This window comes from Ahaetulla prasina, chromosome 1 (assembly GCF_028640845.1).
Source record: "Ahaetulla prasina isolate Xishuangbanna chromosome 1, ASM2864084v1, whole genome shotgun sequence".
Lineage (NCBI taxonomy): Eukaryota > Metazoa > Chordata > Lepidosauria > Squamata > Colubridae > Ahaetulla > Ahaetulla prasina.
In genome coordinates, this window is record NC_080539.1 from 371,516,233 (window position 1) to 371,536,421 (window position 20,189).

Sequence of the window (20,189 nt, forward strand, 5' to 3'; positions counted from 1 at the left end):
ATGACTGGGCCCCACGCAACCATCGCAGGAATCGCAAAGTCACGTGATCAAAATTCAAGAACGTGGCAACCGGCATGTATTTACAGCGGTTGCATTGTCCCGGGGGTCACATGATCACCGTTTGTGACTTTCCCAACTGGCTTCCGGCAACCAGAAGTCAGTTAGGGAAAACCTAATTTGCTTAACAACCACGTGATTCACTTAACAACTGCCCTGATTCATTTAACAACCGCGGCAAAAAAAAAAAGTTCATAAAATGAGGCACAACTCACTTAAAATAACAACTGGGAGTGGGAATTCCCTCCCTGAGCAAGGCAGCCGTTAAGTGACTGGTGCCCAATGATATGACGGCTTTGTTCTTGCTGCAGTCATTAAATGAGTCACCACTGTCATTCATCACATGGTTGCTAAGCGAATCCCCCCCAGGAACGGCGAACCAGATGGAGTTTGACGCGGGGATTGGTTCTATGTCACTTTTTCCAGAGCCGTTGTAACTATGAGTGGTCATTAGACGAATGCTCGTAAGCCGAGGACTACCTATTTTGCAAACTTTAGAACACCCCATAACTGTGTGACATTCACCCAATTTTTTGTTCCGGTAAGGAGCCCTGGTGGCGCAGTGGTTAGAATCCAGCATTGCAGGCAAACTCTGCCTACTGCCAGCCGTTCGATCCTCACCAGCTCAAGGTTGACTCAGCCTTCTGTCCTTCTGAGGTCGTTAAAGTGAGGACCCAGATTGTTGGGGTCAATATGTTGACTTTGTAAACCACTTAGAGAGAGCTGTAAAGCACTGTGAAGCAGTATACAAGTCTTAAGTGCTATTGCTACCTATAATTATCATATCTCTATCTTCTGTCTATCTACAATATCTATCACCTATTCTCTCTCTACCTTCTGTCTACCTACAATATCTATCTATCACCTATTCTCTCTCTACCTTCTGTCTACCTACAATATCTATCTATCACCTATTCTCTCTCTACCTTCTGTCTACCTACAATATCTATCTATCATCTCTCACGCTCGCTCTCTTTCAAGAGCCCTGGTGGCACAGTGGTTAAAATGCAGTATTGCAGGATAACTTTACCCACTGCCAGCAGTTCGACCCTGACTGACTCAAAGTTGACTCAGCCTTCCATCCTTCCGAGGTCGGTAAAATGAGGACCCAGATTGTTGGGGGCCATAGGCTGACTCTGTAAACATTTTCTCTCTGTCTACAATATCTATCTCATATCTGTCTCTCCCCTCTCTCTCCCCCTCTTGCTCTCCCTCCCACTCTCTCTCTCTCTCCCCCTCTTGCTCTCCCTCCCACTCTCTCTCTCTCTCTTTCTCTCCCCCTTCATCCATCCTCTCTCTCCCTCCCTCCCTCCCTCCCGCAATCTCTCTCTCTGTCTCTCTCTCTCAAGACCCTTGGTAGCGTAGTGGTTTAGAATCCAGTATTGCAGGCAAACTCTGCCCACTGCCAGGCGTTCGATCCCGACCAACTCAAGCCTTTTCATCCTTCCGAGGTAAAATGAGGGACCCAGAGGGCCGGGGGCCATAGGCCGACTTTGCAAACCGCTTAGAGAGGGCTGTAAAGCACACCGCGTGAAGCGGTATATAAGTCCAAGCGCTATTGTTAATCATGGTGAATCCTTGAATCTCCAGACTGAGCAGGATCTGCGGTATTTTCTTCAGGAGGCATCTCCCAGGCTTGCTCTTTGTATCTGGAACCTTTTCTATGCAGATATGCCCCTTTCCTTACCTTTCCTCTAAGGTAGGGGTCTGCAAACTTGGCTCTTTTAAGACTTATGGATTTCAACTCCCAGAGTTCCTCAGCCAGCAAAGCTGGCTATTAAATAAATAAATAAATAAAGTCTTAAAAGAGCCAGGTTTGCAGATCCCTGCTCTAAGGTGTCCGGCTACCACATTTCTGCTTAGCTTTTTTCCCAATCCATCCATCGTCCCCGTTTGCTAATGTGTCTAGTCCCAAGTTCTCCATGCAACCATCACTATTGGTACCCCTTTTTCTCTGGCTTGCACGGCATGTCTTTTCACAGCACTTCTCCACTAAAGTTGGGGGGGGGGGCTCCCCCAAGCATCAAAACCCCCAAGATTTTTGTTAAAAACAAATCCATTAAACTAAAGGTAACGTATGCTTTTTTTTTTTTTGGATCTTGAAACTACTTGGTGTTTAACTCTTCAAGTACCAAAGACGGTAGGCTCGGATGCCTAGAGAATCTCTAAAATGTCTCTCAAAATTCAGAGATTGGGGAGGAAAAAAATGGAATTATTGGGATGAAAGAAAGAAAACAAGATACACGGCCCCGATTCTTCCAAAATCCATAGATTTGGCTTCTTCTTTTGGCTAAGTCGTTTCATTTCCCTTTTCGATAAGTCCTTTCCCTTGACTTAGTTAGATGGGTGAAGGACGCCAAAGGGCCAAAAACTCCGTTGCCCCATGACTCTAGGAACCCCTTTAAAAAAAAACAAAAAAGTTTGGGGAGATGTAGGTTGGGTTCTTTTGTTCTTTTTTAAATAGCCAGTGGCCTGACGTTGAGGTCTCCAAAGTCTACGGTACCTAAAGGGTTAAAAAAAATTTAAAAAAGAAAGAAATCTTTATCGCTTCGGTATGAAAGCTCAGTCAGGGTCCATTGTTGAGTCTTGGACAGCCAACTTTTAACGCCTGTGAAAGTGTTCGGAAGGTGAGTACTGGCTAATTCACAAATACAGCTCAACCTGTTCCCCCTTGCAGACCTCTTAAAATGGCCTATCCTAATTTGCACACCTTGGGATACCTGCCCAGTCCTTGGTGGCTTCGGTGAGAAGAGGGTGTAGTAGTGCCCGCTGCCATGTGCGGGCACACACACTATCATCCCAGTGCTTAATCTCCCTTGCCCCTTGGTCGAGAAAATGCAAGTGCCCACCTGCAGGCTAACACTCACCCACCCACCCGCGTGCGCACCTGCCTCCTTGAATTCACACAGGTTGGGCTGGATTGTGAAGGAAACTCCTTGTGGATCCTCTCAACAGCAAGGCCAGCGTGGGGTGGCATCTTGGCACAGACGGTATGGTCCAGACAAGTCATAGAATGGAGCATTCCCTTGGCCCCTTGGCTTAGCCAGAGGGGGAAAAAACCCAGTCCATGTTTTTTATCTGACCTGCCCCGAAGTGGATTGTTTAGAAGGGTGAGTGGACAGACATCCCGTCCCGTCCCCGTCCCCCCTCGCTGGGAATCAGGCTGGCAAGAGTTGGAAGTCCTTCATTTTGGGGGTGCTGCCCCTCTTTTCTGGAAGTAGAGTATTCTGGGTTGAGGACTCCGTGTTTTCAAAACCACCCAAGAATCTGGTAGGTCTTTTTTTAGTGCGTTTCTTGGTGAGCAGAAAAGGGTTAGTTAAGGTTATCTTGTTGAGGATCGTGGGTAGAAATTAAGGGCACAAATTAAAAATTAAAACCCATTCCTCAGAGGACGTGAAAGGGTTACCCAAAGACCTTTCCTGTTTAGCGCTTCTTGTTTAGCCTTATTTAATCCTTCAGCTTATTCGGTGCTTCTTGTTTTAGCCTTGTTTAATGTTTTAGCTTGTTTAATGCTTCATATTTAGCCTATTCATTCGTTTGCTCCAGTGTTTCTCAGACTTGGCCCTCTTAAGACTTTAAGAACTTATGTCTTAAAGTGAACCTCAGCAGTCTTTAAATTGGGTGGACTTCAACTGCCACAATTCCCCAGCCAGCCCAGCTTAAAGTCGCTGAGGTTCAGAAACGCAGTTTTTAGTGTATCCCACCGTTCACTAGATGCCTTTGAGATTCTACCCAGCTCCGTGATTCGGTGATCACCGGGGGGGGGGAAAATAAATTGAAAGTTGAATTTCACACCTCAAATTATAACCTATAACAACCGCCTTCTCCCCCTCCAAAACAGGTAGGAAAACAACAAATCGAACATAAATTGGATAATTTTCGGCACTGCACTGTCTATCCTTGAGGAAAATTTATGACAATTTGATTGTCTTTGATTGGAATAATTGACTTGTCCCAGTTTTGAAGCAGGGGAGAAACTCAGCAATTCAGATCAGGCCCTGTACTTTTGGTGCCAAAAGTAAAAAAAAACTTATTTAAAACAGGCTAACCTCCTCTTTCCTTTTCAAACCTTCCCAATTAAATAGTAAAAAGAACAAACCCAGAATACAGTAATGGGATTATTGGAAGGTGTGTAAATTGGGAACAATGGAATTCAGCATAAAAGACCAATCTAAGTCTATAGAGCAGGTTCGAAGCAGAACTAATTGTGTAATCCGACGGCCACGTTAACTAACACGCGTGAAAAATTAGGTTGGGCGTCTATGGTTCTCCCCCTAAATTGAAATATTTTATGGGTTGGGAATGGACAAAATACAGGAAGTCCTTGACTTACGACGGCTATTGAGCCCAACATTTCTGTGGCTAAGTGAGATGTTTATTAAGTGGGGGGGGGGTTGCCCCATTTTACGACTTTCCTTGCCACATTTCTTAAGTGAATCACTGCAGCTGTTAAATGAGTGACACCGTTGTTAAGTGAATCTGGCTTCCCCATGGCCTTTGCTTGTCAGAAGGTCGCAAAAGGGGATCACATGACCCCGGGAACACTGCGACCGTCATAAATATAAGTCAGCTGTCAAGCAATCTGAATTTTGATCACCTGATCACAGGGATGCTGCAAAGGTTGTAACTGAAAAACAGTCACATTTTTCAGTGCCGCCGTAACTTGGAACCATGGGTGGGGTTCTACCGGTTCGGGTGAACCTGTAGCTCCGACGATCAGCTGGGAGTGAACCGGTTTGTTCCGACGATCAGCTGGGCCCGCCCACCGCTGCGCTTTGCTTACCTATATCTGGCGAAGCGTGCAGTCACCGAACCAGTTGTTAAACCAGTAGGATCCAACCACTGCTTGGAACGGTCACTAAATGAACTGTTGTAAGTTGAGGACTACCTGTATGTTGTGTTTTGGGAGATTTTTTTTCCCCACAATAAGTTGATTTTGACAGGATCAAAACAAGAAAAATAGATTTCTTAGAAGGCAAAAAAAAACCAACAATGACCTTCTTCTGAGCATCATCAAATAATTCCAGTGTCCGAGCTTGTCTTCTGAATGTCAAATTTGGGAATTTGCATAAGAAAAATACATTTATAACCTTTCAAAGCCCTCTTCTGAATCTCCCTCGATGGGGCCTCTTGATTAGACCCTTTGAATTCAAAATGCTGAATAAGCTACATTTGGGGTTGGTTTTATCGTTATTATTACAGGTAGTCCTTACTTTACCATGTCAATCGTTTTAATTAGTTTATAATATAAAATATAATATAATATAAAATGGAGGGACGCGGTGGCTCAGGGGCTAAGACAGCTGAGCTTGTCGATCGAAAGGTCGGCACTTCGGCCGTTCGAATCCCTAGTGCTGGTGAGCTCCCGTTACTAGTCCCAGCTTCTGCCAACCTAGCAGTTTCGAAAGCACGTAAAAATAATTCCAACTCCCTTTGGTACAGTAGAGTAAGATAATATAATAAGATAATAGCATTAAACCTCAACTTTTTCTTTCCACAATTGTATAAACTAGCCATTTCTATAACAACAGATCTATCTAATCAATAAAACCTAAAATCAAAGTTTCATTTTTTTTTCCCCACCTCAAGCACAAAGTCCAGAATTGGTTTCCAATTAGCAACAAAAGTACTTGTCTTTTTTTTTTTCTTTTATCCAAACAGTCACTTTAGTCCTCGATTTACGACCACAATTGAGCCCTGACTTTCTGTTATAAAGTGAGACATTGGTTTAAGCGAGTTTTGCCTCATTTTATGACCTTTCCGGCCACAGTTGTTACGTGAATCACTGCGGTTGTGAAGTTAGTAACACGGTTGTTAAATGAATCTGGCTTCCCCATTGGCTTTGCTGGTCAGAAGGTCACAAAAGTGGATCACTGACCCTGGGACACTGCAACCGTCATAAATATGAATCAGTGGTCAACGAGCTTCCCCCAGGGCTGCGCCAACTTCCCGACCTCCGAACCTTCCGCCGCGAGCTTAAGACACATCTATTTATTTGCGCAGGGCTGGCCTAGGGTTTTTAGTTTTAAATTTAGTTTTAATGGGGTTTTATACTATTTTAGTGATATTTTAATTTCAGCCTAATTAATAAGTTTTTTAATTGTTGTTTTTATTTGTATTATTCTTATGTTTTTATTTGGCTGTACACCGCCCTGAGTCCTTCGGGAGATAGAGCGGTATAAAAATTTGAATAAATAAACTAAATAAATAAGTGTCTGAATTTTGATCACGTGACCGTCGGGATCCTCCTGCTCTTAAGAAGTGATAAAACAGATGTTGCATAAACACCCCCTGGATTCATTTCCAATTGGATATGGCTAGGCGTTTAGAAACGGCATCCGTAACTGAAATAAAATTTAGCCATTTAAATTTTAGAATTTAAACTTTAGAAACGGGATCCGTCATTTGAAATAAAAAATAAGACGTCTCCATAAGGAAAGAAGGTTGCGAGTTAGTGCTTTTCCATCTAAGTTAGTTTGACCTGGGCGTGAGGGAAGATTCGTATTGGCATAACATTTTCGCAAATGTTGCTCTCCTTATTTTGAGCTACCCGCTATTTTTTTTTTTTTCAACCTTGGCAACTTTTTAAAGATGTTCTGGACTTCCACTCCCAGAATTCTTTGCTGGCTGGGGAATCCTGGGAGTTGAAGTCTCCCCCCCCCCAATCTTAAATTGGCTTAGCTTGTGAAACGCCGCTTCGAACAATCGGAAAACACCACCTGGGCTTGAATTTGGTTTGGAAGGCAGGTTTCCTAACTGGTTTCAGTCGGGATTTACCATTCTTCCGGGAAAGGGCAGCGTCAGGGATAAGAACAGGACTGTAATTTGAACCCAGAACTCTCTTGGCACCAACAGTTGTCTGTTGCTTTCTCTGCTGAAGCCTGTCATAAGAAGCCAGGTTGGAGGGCAGGAAGAGGGGTGCTTTGGGGGGAGAGCCAGTGAGTTCAGGCCTGGGTCTTAGGATCCTTCCGTGTATCCCATCGTCCCCAGCCGAGCTTTCGCAAGACAGTCTGATAAAGTTAACCGGTGCTGAAGGTAGGTAAACCCAGACTACTACCGAACGTGGACTCTAGAAGGCTTTGCTTGATGAATAATTTGAGGATTATTATTATTATTATTACAGTTATTTCCCTTATTTTATTTTGTTTGGAACCCGACCATTTTTTTTTTAATCGCTTGATTTCTTTGCATTCCATAACTTCTCTGTTGCTTTTGATTGTCTGTTGCTGGTTGTTTGTTGTTGTTGTTGTTTTTATTTTTGGGGGGAGGGCTAATTAAGAAATTGAGATGTGTGAATTCTACAAGAGTTGGTGAATTATTTTACCGTGATGGCAAGCTGGGCATCAACCCTCCTTTCCTCTAAACGCAAACCTTCTAAACCAGGGATCTCCAAATGTGGCAAGCTCAAGACTTATGGAGGGGGTTGGACTAGAAGACCTCCAAAGGTCCCTTTCAACTCCGCTGTTATTCTGTTAAGACTTGTGGATGTCGACTCCCAGAATTCCTTAGCCAGCCAAGACTGGGGAATTCTGGGAATTGAAATCCACCAGTCTTAAAAGTTGCCAAGTTTGGACTATCCTGCCCTAGAGAAATCAGGAAGCTCAAATGAGAATTTTTTTGGCTTATCTTGTTAACCAGATTTTATCAAGCTGTATCGGCTGTAAAGCTTGCCAGGAAACAGAAGCCTGTAAATTACAGAATAGTCCTCGACTTACAACCATTCCTTTAAGCGACCAGTCTAAGTTACAACGGTAACTGGGGGGAAAAAATGTGACTGAAGACCCGTCCTCGCACTTTATGACGGTTGCAGAGTTCCCACGTTTAACGTGATCAAAATTAGGTCGCTCGGCAACCGACACGCATGTACAAAGGCTGCAGCCTCCCCGGGGTCACATAAAAACCATTTGCGACTTTTCCAGCCGGCTTCTGACCTGAATGGTGTGGGTGGGGGAGCTGGATTCGCTTAACGACCGTGTGATGATTCACTTAACAACTGCAGTCTTTCGCTTTTCTCTCACGGCGAGTAATGTCGTAAAATCAGGCACAACTCCCTTTAACAAGGGTTGCGTTGCTTAACGATGGAAACTCTGCATTTAGTTGCGGTCGTAAGTCGAGGACTACCTGTAGGACTCGCAATTAAGCCTCTTTCAAGGAGAACCTAGCTGAAGACGGGAAGGTGAATATGAATCAGGCCCCTTTTTAAACCAAAAAGAGGGACCATCTGCCCCTTAAAGATTTGCCTTCTCTGTTGGCTCAGTGCTGGTTAACACTGGCCAGCCTGGCATTTGGAGGGCATCCAGTTGAGGAAATAACTGGAAAGAAAGAAAAGAAGGAAGGAAGGAAGGAAGGAAGGAAGGAAGGAAGGAAGGAAGGAAGGAAGGAAGGAAGGAAGGAAGGAAGGAAGGAAGGAAGGAAGGAAGAAAGGAAGGAAGGAAATGGGTGGGGAAGGAAGGAAGAAGTGAAATAGATGGGAAGGAAGGAAGAAAAGGAAGAAAGGAAGGAAATGGGTGGGGAAGGAAGAAAGAAGTGAAATAGATGGGAAGGAAGGAAGGAAGGAAGGAAGGGAGAGAGAGAGAGAGAGAGAGAGACCTTGTTTATGCTCTGGCCTCTAAAAGCCTCATTTTGTATAAGTTATAAGTTGCTGTTTGCAATCTGCAGATTAGCAAACGGAAAAGATTTGATTGCCAAAAAGGGATGAGATGTGATTGGTGATAGGTGGAATTGCAGAGGGACTAGATCCCGGCGGTCCCGAGTTTTTTTCCCAATGATGAGAATAGGATGGGTGGCAGGCAGGATTTATCCTTTTTATACGAATGGAAGAAGCACAGTGTTCTATGCCGGTGTTTCTCAACCATGGGGATTTTAAGACGGATGGACTTCAACTCCCAGCAGGGCTGGCTGGGGAATTCTGGGAGTTGAAGTCCACCCGTCTTAAAATTCTCACAGTTGGGAAATACGGATCTACGAGTGGCAGAAACTCAAGATGGCGTCTTAAAATTCCCGCAGCTGAGAAACGCTGATCTCAAGAGAGGCAGACGCTCAAGATGGCTGCCGCCATGGTGCCGTGGCGAGCGCCATCTTGACTTTTTTGACCCGCTGAGCGCCAGCTAGCCCAACCAAGCCCCCGTGTCTCTTGAGTTGTGTTGCCCGCTTGCTTTTTCCACCCGTTAATCCTTCGTTTATTTCCGTTTTCATGGAAAAGAAGCCCTTTTTTTTTTTTTTTAGTTTTTATTTGTTTATTTTTCTGAGTTTATATGTTCCTGGACCAAGCTTTTTTTTTTCTTTTTCTTTTTTTTTTGGTGCGTTTCGTTTCGGGTTTTTTTGTTATCATTTTTTTCCTTTTTTTTTTCCTTTTATCTTTCCTATATTTTGTTTTCCACCCACCCCCTCTTCTCCTCCCCCCCTCTTCCCCCCCGATTCCCACCACCCCAAACTACCCCTCCCGCTACCGTAGAACCGTCCGCCCCCCCTCAAGACGTAAAATGTATCAGCACCAGGTCCACGGCCATTCTGGTAAGTTGGCAACCACCTCCCGTTGAGAGCCAAAACGGTGACTTGGAAGGCTATAGCGTCCGGTACCGAGGCCTGGATCCCGAGGTCAGCGAATTGAAAGAGGTGAAGGATATCCCTGCCACGACCACCCAGATCACCCTGGAAGGACTGGAGAAATGGACGGAGTACCGCATCACCGTGGTGGCGCATACGATTATGGGGCCCGGCCCGGAAAGCTCGCCCGTCATTGTCCGTACCGACGAGGATGGTAAGTGGGACTTCTCCCTAAATTTATTTCCGTCTGTAATTTGTATCCTGCCTTTATTGTTTTTACAAATAACCCAAGGCGGTCAACTTAGCCAACATATCTTCCTCTTCCTAATTTCCCCGTAACAACCACCCTGTGAGGTTGGGTTAGTTAGGCTGACAGAAAGGGACTGGCCCAAAGTCACCCAGACAACTTTCATACCTAACACAAGACTAGAACTCACCATCTCCTGGTGATTGGCCCAAAGTCACCCCGCTGGCTTTCATGCCTACAGTGGGACTAGAACTCACCGTCTCCTGGTGATTGGCCCAAAGTCACCCAGACAACTTTCATACCTAACACAAGACTAGAACTCACCATCTCCTGGTGATTGGCCCAAAGTCACCCAGCTGGCTTTCATGCCTACAGTGGGACTAGAACTCACCGTCTCCTGGTGATTGGCCCAAAGTCACCCAGACAACTTTCATACCTAACACAAGACTAGAATTCATCGTCTCCTGGTGATTGGCTCAAAGTCACCCAGCCAGCTTTCATGCATAAGGCAGGGCTATAATTCCTCATCTCCTAGTGATTGGCTCAAAGTCAGCTTTCGTGCCTAAGGCAAGACTATAATTCCTCATCTCCTAGTGATTGGCTCAAAGTCAGCTTTCGTGCCTAAGGCAAGACTATAACTCCTCATCTCCTAATGATTGGCTCAAAGTCACCCAGCCAGCTTTCGTGCCTAAGGCAAGACTATAATTCCTCATCTCCTAGTGATTGGCTCAAAGTCACCCAGACAACTTTCATACCTAACACAAGACTAGAACTCACCATCTCCTGGTGATTGGCCCAAAGTCACCCAGCTGGCTTTCATGCCTACAGTGGGACTAGAACTCACCGTCTCCTGGTGATTGGCCCAAAGTCACCCAGACAACTTTCATACCTAACACAAGACTAGAACTCACCATCTCCTGGTGATTGGCCCAAAGTCACCCAGCTGGCTTTCATGCCTACAGTGGGACTAGAACTCACCGTCTCCTGGTGATTGGCCCAAAGTCACCCAGACAACTTTCATACCTAACACAAGACTAGAATTCATCGTCTCCTGGTGATTGGCTCAAAGTCACCCAGCCAGCTTTCATGCATAAGGCAGGGCTATAATTCCTCATCTCCTAGTGATTGGCTCAAAGTCAGCTTTCGTGCCTAAGGCAAGGCTATAATTCCTCATCTCCTAGTGATTGGCTCAAAGTCACCCAGCCAGCTTTCGTGCCTAAGGCAAGACTATAATTCCTCATCTCCTAGTGATTGGCTCAAAGTTAACTTTCATGCCTAAGGCAAGACTATAATTCCTCATCTCCTAGTGATTGGCTGAAAGTCAACTTTTGTGCCTAAGGCAAGACTATAATTCCTCATCTCCTAGTTCCTAGTGATTGGCCCTAAGTCTCCCAGGTGGCTTTCGTGCCTAAAATAGGACTAGAACTCACAATCTCCTGGCGGTTGGCCTAAAATCTCCAGCCAACTTTTATGCCTAAAGTGGGACTATAATTCACTGGTTTCCCGCTTTCTAACCTGGTGCCTTAACCACTAGGCCAACCTGGCTGGTTCCCGGTTGAAACACAGCGGTGAAAAAAACATGTTTTAAGATTCAAACGTAATTCCTGTTTGCTGCCACCCAAAAAGGCCCAACTTTTTGTAAAATAACTCCTCCCTTTCCATGCGAGGAAGTGGGTTTCTGGGTTTCTACAAGGACATTTTCTCTTCAGCTTCTGCAATAGGAACGGTATTTTTTAGGGTGGGGGGGGGGATCCAGAAATCCGTGGAAACTTCTCGCAAGTGGATTGCCGAGGCAACGAGGAATAGCCAAGCAACGCTGCTCAACGGAGAGGTGTTGCGAACAGTCCTTAATGAATTTCTAGTGGCACTTTATTTATTTTTGAGCATCTCATTTATCACACTCTCTGGGAAGGACGTAGTAGAACGGCCAAACGTCAGCTGGATAATGGAGAAAATATAAAAATTTATTTATTTATTTTATTTATTTTATTCGATTTTTATACCGTCCTTCTCCCGAAGGACTCAGGGCGGTGTAAAAAAATATTGTCGTGCCAATTTCCCTGGGACAATAAAAACTCATTCTCAGAATTCAGAGCAGCGTTTCTGCAACATGGCCTCTTTCAAGCGTATGGACTACAATTCCCAGAATTCCCCAGCCAGCAAAGCTGGCTGGGGAATTCTGGGGGTTGAAGTCCATACATTTGAAAGCAGCCAAGTTGCAGAAACATTGATTTAAAGTGTCTTTTGTGGCTCTATTGAACTACAGGGTAGTCCTTGACTTACGACCACAATTTCTGTTGAGAGACATTTGTTCAGTGAGTTTTGCCTCATTTTACGACCTTTCTTTAGCCTCCCCCCACCCGCCCCGGTTGTTAAGAGAATCACTGCAGTTGTTCAGTTAGTAACACGGCTATTAAGCAAATCCGGCTTCCCCCATTGACTTTCCTTGTCAGACGGTCGCAAAAGGGGATCATTGCCACGGTCGTAAATGTAAGTCAGTTGCCAAGCGTCTGAATTTTGATCACGTGACCATGGGGGGGACGCTGCAACGGGTCGTTAAGTGTGGAAAAAAATGGTTATAAGTCACTTTTTTTTTTTAGTGCCGTGGTAACTTCGAGCGGTCACTAAATGAAATGGTTGTAAGTCGAGGACTACCTGTATATGGAACAATCTGCTTTTCTTAAAGGAAGCTGTTGCTCTGTTCTCATGCCCATCCATTTTTATTTACCTGAATAAAATCTTCCTCAGCTGAAGTGTATCCTGGTAACCAAGTTATGATGACTAACCACTAGCGGCTAGAATGCTAGCTGGTCCTTGTCACTTTTCATACCTGACTTTGCCTGATTCCCCCCTCAAAGTTAAGAAAGGTCCCTTATTATTTATCCCTGGATAGGAGGCCACCAGGAGATCCCAGTGTAGGTTAGATTGAGAAATCCCTCAAAAACAAGCAAAAACTTGTTTATCCAAGCGGGACTGGCTTAGTTTTTTAAACTTTTTGAATTTTAATAATTTTAATTGGGGTATTTTTATGAATTTTATGGGTCAAATTTGACGGTTTTAAATTTTCGGCCATTTATAGAATATGTTGTTTTAATTTTGTTTTAATTTGTATATTGTACTGTTTTTAATCTGGCTGTAATCTGGCTGTTAATCTCCCTGAGTCCTTCGGGAGAAGGGCGGTATAAAAATCTAAAAAATAAATAAATAAATAAATAAATAAATAAATAAATAAATAAATAAATAAATAAATAAATAAATAAATAAAAACATCCTAGAAAAAGCAGTGAAAAATCCTTTCCAAATTGCTCTCCCGAAAACTACAGGGTTGAATTTATGAAAGTTCAGGAACGAAGATTAACCGGTTGTGAATCTTCACGTTTTCAGCCACAGCTGGATGGTTGAGTGATTACTAGAAATTGTTGTGCCTTCTTTGTCTATATGACAACCCTGCAATTTGTTGCCTGACGTCCTATGTTCTTCCAAGGTCCTATGTTCTTCCAAGTAAGATTCCAGAGAATCCTACTTTTAACCAGTGGTGGGGATTAAAGCCAGTTCGCATCACTTCGGGAGAACCGGCTGTTAACTTTCTGAGCAATTTGGCAAACTGGTTGTTGGAAGAAATCATTAGGGCAGAGAACCGGTTGTTAAATTACTTGAATCCCATCACTGCTTTTAACCTAGTTAAAATGTTTTGAGTTATACAGGCAGTCCTCGACTTATGACCACAATTGAGCCCAGCATTTCCGTTGCTAAGCAAAGACAGACGTTAAGTGAATTCTGCCCCCATTTTTTTTGCCCCCACCTTTCTTGCTGCCGTAGTTAAGTGAATCACAGCAGTCGTTAAGTTAGTAACACGGTTGTTAAGTGAATCGGGCTTCCCCATTGCTGGTCAGAAGGTCGCAAAAGGGGATCATGTGACTCCCGGGACACTGCAACCGTCGTAAATATGAGTCTAAGCATCTGAATTTTGACCGCATGATCGTGAGGATGCTGCAACGGTCGTAAAAGTGAAAAATGCAAACAGTCACTAAACGAATGGTTGTAAATCAAAGGGTCCTTGAATGGCGCAGCCTGTTAAACAGTCTGTTATTAACAACAGCTGCCTGCAATTATTGCAGGTTCAAGTCCCACCAGGCCCAAGGTTGACTCAGCCTTCCATCCTTTATAAGGTAGGTAAAATGAGGACCCAGATTGTTGGGGGGGCAATAAAAGTTGACTTTGTATCATATATAAATGGATGAAGATTATTGCTTAACACAATGTAAGCCGTCCTGAGTCTTCGGAGAAGGGCGGGGTATAAATGTAAATAAATAAAAGACTTACGATAATTATTCTACCAATAATTTTGCCCCAGGGCGATCAGCATGCCTTTTGCCCTTTGCTTTAAAAAAATTCTGACTTTGATCCGGCCCAACTTTGAGGGTATTTTAAAGGGGAATTTTATTCCCTTTCTTCTTAGGAATTAGCAATTCCCCCAAATAATCCAAATTTAAGAGGAAGGAAAAAAAAAATTGACGTGCTATCGGAGTAGAAGGAATAGCTGCAGTATACAAAGAAATTTAAATCCGAGATAAGTTGATGGCTGGTTTTTCACCGGCTGATCTGTTAGGTTGCCATAGGGAAGAGACTGAATAATTAAGCATTATTATTTTTTCCTGGGAACAGTTCAGAGTCAGAATACTTGGGGGAAATGCCAGCTAGAATTCTTCCCTTCTCCAAATAAAGCTAGGAAAAGCCTTTCTGAATTTAATTTTATATACCCGGTTCTTTCCATTGGTTTCACGGTGACGTACAACCATTAAAACATCCAGTGTAAAACATACCCGCAAATATATCAACGATAAAACCTCTCCACCGGTTAACGCGGGTAGATCCCCAATCAGGATCAGAATTTCTGTGGCTAAGCAAGACGGTTCTTAAGCGAGTCACACCCTATTTTATTACCTTTTTTTTGCTGTCTTCAAAAGAGTGGCCTTTTGTCTTTCAAACGTTGAATCGTTCCGGATGGGTTTGTTCTCCTATGTTGTGCCATGGGTTGGTGAAGTGGTTGTTTTGTTTCTCCAATGTCTCAGATCTGCACATGGCTCACTGCATTAGGTTGCAAGTGGTGATCATGTTACTGACATAAATACATGCCGGTTGCCAAGCACCCAAATTTTGATCACATGACCAGGAGGATGCTGCAGCGGTCCTAAGTGGGAGGAATGGTCCTGTCGTGTCCCACTCCTCCTCTGACGGCCGGGTCGGGGAAGTCCCTATCAAGCGTGGCTGCGAAGCCTCTGCAGCTTTGCCAAAGTTTTGTCAGAGTTCTCAGGGCAGGCAGGAGACCAGGATGTGACTTCAGCAATCCAAGTTAGACTCTGCCTGACTCAAAGAATGCCAGAAAGCAGATCCTTTATATAGGCCATGGGGTGTGGCTCCATGACTCAGCACTTATCCAGGCCTGCCCCTCCCTTCCTTTTGCTGACGTCGCCTCTCCATTCTCCGGAAGCGTGGATCTATCCATTGCATCGTTTCGTCCCCAGCTGCCGGTAATCCCAGCTTCAGGCGCACATGCTATCGGAGGGAGGTTTGTTTGCTCGGTTTGTCCGGACATGGTGCCAGGGCTGGGGGCTGGAGGCATGCCAGGACATTCTTCTGCACTATCAGTCTCTGGCTGAGATAGCAGGAGATGAGAGGGGCCCGGCTGCGGCGGTGGGGGCGAGCGAGGCACAACAGGACCGTAAGTCACTTGTTTCGGTGCCGTTGTAACTTTGAATGGTCACTAAATGATTTTTTGTAAATTGAGGATTATCTGTATGGGGGAGCAGGACACAGATCGAAAGAGATTAATAACCTGGTTTGAGATATTGTAGTGTCAGATAGTCCCTGACTTACAACGGTTCATTTAGTGACCATTCAAAGTTATGGCACTGAAAAAGTGACTTATGACCGTTTTTCACACTTAACTACCGTTGCAGCATCCCCGTGGCTGTGTGATCAAAATGCAGATGCTTGGCAACTGACTCCTATTTATGACGGTTGCGGTGTCCTGGGGTCCTGTGATCCCCTTTTTGTGACCCTCTGACAAGCCGATTCCATGGGTTACAACCGTGTGACTCACTTAACAACCGCAGTGATTTACTTAAGAGCTGTGACAAGAAAGGTCGTTAAACAGGGCAAAATTCGCTTAACGACTGTTTCTCCTAAGAATAGACATTTTGGGCTGAAATGTCATCATACGCCGAGGACGACCTATGTCTATGAATTTACACGAACACGCAGAGAGAAACAAACTGGCCAGTTTCGGCCACCGCATCACAGTTGTGAGTTGCGGCTCTCGATGGGCACCCGGATACGCAAAATCGGGGGCCCAGCCAGCATCTTCCGTTCTGCCCAAACACCAGGCGGGCTTTCGCTGGCCGTTTTCAATGACCGATTCCTCCTATTAAAGTCGGACCCTTTTCTTTCTCTCTCTCTCTCTCTCTCTCCCCTTTCCCTCTTCTCTCTCTTCCTCCTCCCTTCTCGCTTTCCAGTGCCCAGCGCCCCACCTCGCAAGGTGGAGGTGGAAGTCCTCAATTCAACGGCCATCCAAGTCTTCTGGCGCTCCCCAGTCCAGAACCGCCAACACGGACAAATACGTGGCTACCAAGTGCATTACGTACGCATGGAGAACGGCGAAGCCAGTGGGTTGCCCCAGATCAAGGACGTCATGTTGGCTGATGCTCAGGTGAGAGGGGGTGGGACTGGGGATCTCTCCTTTTGGGTGACAAGGCGCTTCTCGTGGCTCAATTCGAACTCAAGGCAACCCCACAGCTTATTAACAACAGACGTTTCATTTTTCTCCTCTTCCTCCTCCTCCTCCTCCTCTTTTCGGTGCCTGAGTCAACTTTTGACTTCTGGCTACTACAGGGGGTCCTCGACTTACAACAGGGATCTTGAAAAACCGAGTTTTCCCCTCCATCCTTTCCTCCAGGTAGTCCTTGACTTACAAGAATGTCATCTAAGTAGACAAAATGGTTGATTTTGTGACTGTTCAAAGTTACAACAGCGCTGGGGAAAAATGGACTTGGGACCTTTGTATCATCTTCATGATGATGCGGTCAAAATTCAGACGCTTGGCAACCGGTTCACACTTAACGACCGTTGCAGCATCCCCATGGTCATGTGATCAGAATTCAGCCGCTTAGCAACTGACTCATATTTATGACGGTTGCAGTGTCCCAAGGTCATGCGAGATCCCCCTTTGCCGACTTCTGATAAGCAAAGTCAGTGGGGAGCCAGATTCACTTAACAACCGGGTGACTAACTTAACAGCTGCAGTGAATCACTTAACAACGCTAGCAAGGAAGTTCCTCAAGTGGGGGGGAAAGCTCACTTAACAACCGTCTCGCTTGTTGGGGCTCAGTTGTGCTCGTAATATGAGGACTATCTGTAAAATTGCCCGGTTTTTCCAGTCACCCGCTCCTGCCTTTGTGCATCAAACAACAAGATATTGGGATGGTCATAAGTATGAGGACCAGTCACTTTTTTCAGCATCTCTGTAACTTTAGAATCGTCGCTAAATGAACGGTCCTTAAACGAGGACTTCCTATAATGATCTGGTGCCAAGGAGAGTTTATTTATTCTCACCCGAAGCAGTGTAAGGTAGAAGCCATTTCCAGTAGTACCTGGAGGTGCCAAGCAGTGATGTTTACACGCCAAGCAAGGATGTAGTTGCATCTCTCCCGTAGAAAGATCCTAGTCCTCATGATTTTGATGAAAAGCCTCCTCGCCTTAATCAGGCAATTGACCCAAAGGAAGCCCTTTCTCCAGATTTCAAAGGGCAGTCGCAGCAGCCCATGGTCGAAGAAGGAATTGCAGGCAAGCATTGAAAATGCTTACAGATACTCCTCGACTTGACAACCGTAATTCAAAGTTACGACGGCACTGGGGAAAAAAAAAAAAAAGAAGTGACTTAGGTCCAGTTTTCATCCCCGTGGTCACCGGATATCAAAATTTGCCCGCTTTGGCAGCTGGCGTGTATTTATGAAGGTTTGCGCTGTCTGTCGCAGTGGTGCTGTTGTAACTTTGAACGGTCACTAAATGAAATGGCTGTAAGTCGAGGACTGTCTATAATTCTGAAAATCTCACTCTCTCCAGCCCAGTTCAGCCTCCCCCCATCCCAACCTATGGCTCCATTAAACCAGAGTCATGCATTCTACTAACTAACCTCACCGATCTCTCCCCACCCCCCCACCCCCAACCGCCACTTCACCCCAGCAGCTTCGGGGGGGGGCCTTCTGAGCGCTGGCCTTTCCCCAGGCATCCCCCTCCCCGTGCTCCCCCCATCACCTCACTTCTCTTTCTCTTTCCCCTTTTCATCCTCACCTGCCTACCTTCTTTTGTTCAGTGGGAAACCGATGATACTGCAGAATACGTAAGTTGAGACGCTTCCATTGTGATGGTCTGTTCTTGGCCCCCTTCGTTTTTGTTAGTGATGGCATGGTTTTGAGTATCTCCCTTTCTCTCCCCACTTCCTCTCCCTCTCCCCCCCCCCCCGCCCCGTTAAGTTTTGTGGTGCTTGATGTGCTTCAGCTTCCCTGAATGTTGGGTTGGTTTCTTTGCATGGAATCTGGAGGAGGGAGGCAAAGGGAGTTAGAAAGGAGGGTTGAACCAGCGTGAGTGTGCAGAGGTGCAGATGCTGTTAAACTTGGCGAGGGTTAGGCTAGCATAGGTGCGCCCTTGTTCAGACCCTGTTAAATCAGGGGTGAAATGCTCCCAGTTCGGACCGATCGCCTGATCCGGTAGCGATGGTGGCGGGTGGTTCGGAGAACCGGTAGCAAAAATCCCCGCGCACCCCCACTTCCACGCCCAGCTAAGCACCGCGATCATCAGAGGGGTTTTTTTTTTTCCTACTTTTAAAATCATTTTTTCTTCCACAAAAAAAATGCTTTTAAAAGTAGGGGGGGGAAAAGCCTCTGATGATTGTGCGGCTCAGCTGGGATTTTATTTTATTTATTATTTAAATCATCAGAGGCTTTTAAAAGTTTAGTTTAGTTTTAGTTTTATTAAATTTTTATACCGCCCTTCTCCCGAGGGACTCAGGGCGGTGTACAGCCAAGAGATAAAAAATATAAAAAATGTACAATTAAAACAACAGTTTAAAACCGAGCAAATTAGAAAAAAATGGCCAGTATTAAAAATTTAAAATTTAAAATTCCAAACCCTAAAATGATGATAAAACCCCAGTTGAAATTTAAAAATATTAGGCCAGTCCCGCTTGAATAAATAAGTGTGTTTTCAGCTCACGGCGAAAGGTCCGAAGATCAGGCACTTGACGTAAAAGCATTTTTTCTACAACCTCTTCAGCCAAAGAGGTTGTAGGGTTTCGTACAACCCATGGTGTAGGGTTTCCTGCCTCGGCAGGGTTTTTTGTTTTTGTTTTAATTTATATCCCGTCCTCCGAAGACTCAGGGCGGCTTACATTGTGTAAGGCAATAGTCTTCATCCATTTGTATATTATATACAAAGTCAACTTTTTATTGCCCCCAACAATCTGGGTCCTCATTTTACCTACCTTATAAAGGATGGAAGGCTGAGTCAACCTTGGGCCTGGTGGGACTCGAACCTGCAGTAATTGTAATTGCAGGCAGCTGTGTTAATAACAGACTGCATTAGCCTGTTGAGCCACAAGAGGCATGGTGTTGAGTGTTGGATTAGAAGACCTCCAATGTCCCTTCCAACTCTGTTATTATGTTATGTTATGTTATTTAAAAAAAAAAGCTTTTAAAAGGCTCCTCTGAAGATCCCAGCTGAGTTGCCTGATCGTCAGAGGCTTTTTTTTTCTTTTAAAGGCAAAAAAAATGCTTTTAAAAGAAAAGAAAAGCCTCTGACGATCAGGCAACTCAGCTGATTGTCAGAGGAGTTTTTAAAGCATTTTTTCTACAACCCCTTCGGCCAAAGAGGTTGTAGGGTTTCGTACACTCCACGGTGTAGGGTTTCTTGCCTATGGTGTAGGGTTTCCTGCCTCGGCAGGGGGTTGGATTAGAAGACCTCCAATGTCCCTTCCAACTCTGTTATTATGTTATGTTATTTTAAAAAAAAGCTTTTAAAAGGCTCCTCTGAAGATCCCAGCTGAGTTGCCTGATCGTCAGAGGCTTTTTTTTTCTTTTAAAGGCAAAAAAAATGCTTTTAAAAGAAAACAAAAGCCCCTGACGATCAGGCAACTCAGCTGGGATCATCAGAGCCTTTTAAAAGCATTTTTTACAACTTCTTCGGCCGAAGAGGTTGTAGAAAAAATGCTTTTAAAAGTAAAAAAAAAAAGTTGGCCACACCCCCCAGTCACATTAACCCCGCCCCCACAAAGCCACGCCCACAG

General features: G+C 44.8%; 1 protein-coding gene across 1 annotated transcript in view; it reads left to right on the forward strand.

Annotated features, from left to right (window-relative positions):
* Positions 1–20,189, forward strand: part of PTPRS (protein tyrosine phosphatase receptor type S) — a 291,141-nt gene that overhangs the window by 189,653 nt on the left and 81,299 nt on the right. The window contains exons 11-12 of the mRNA XM_058163586.1: positions 9,512–9,817; positions 16,366–16,559. Of these exons, the coding sequence (XP_058019569.1) occupies positions 9,512–9,817; positions 16,366–16,559 (500 nt within the window). The remainder of the gene's footprint in view (positions 1–9,511; positions 9,818–16,365; positions 16,560–20,189) is intronic.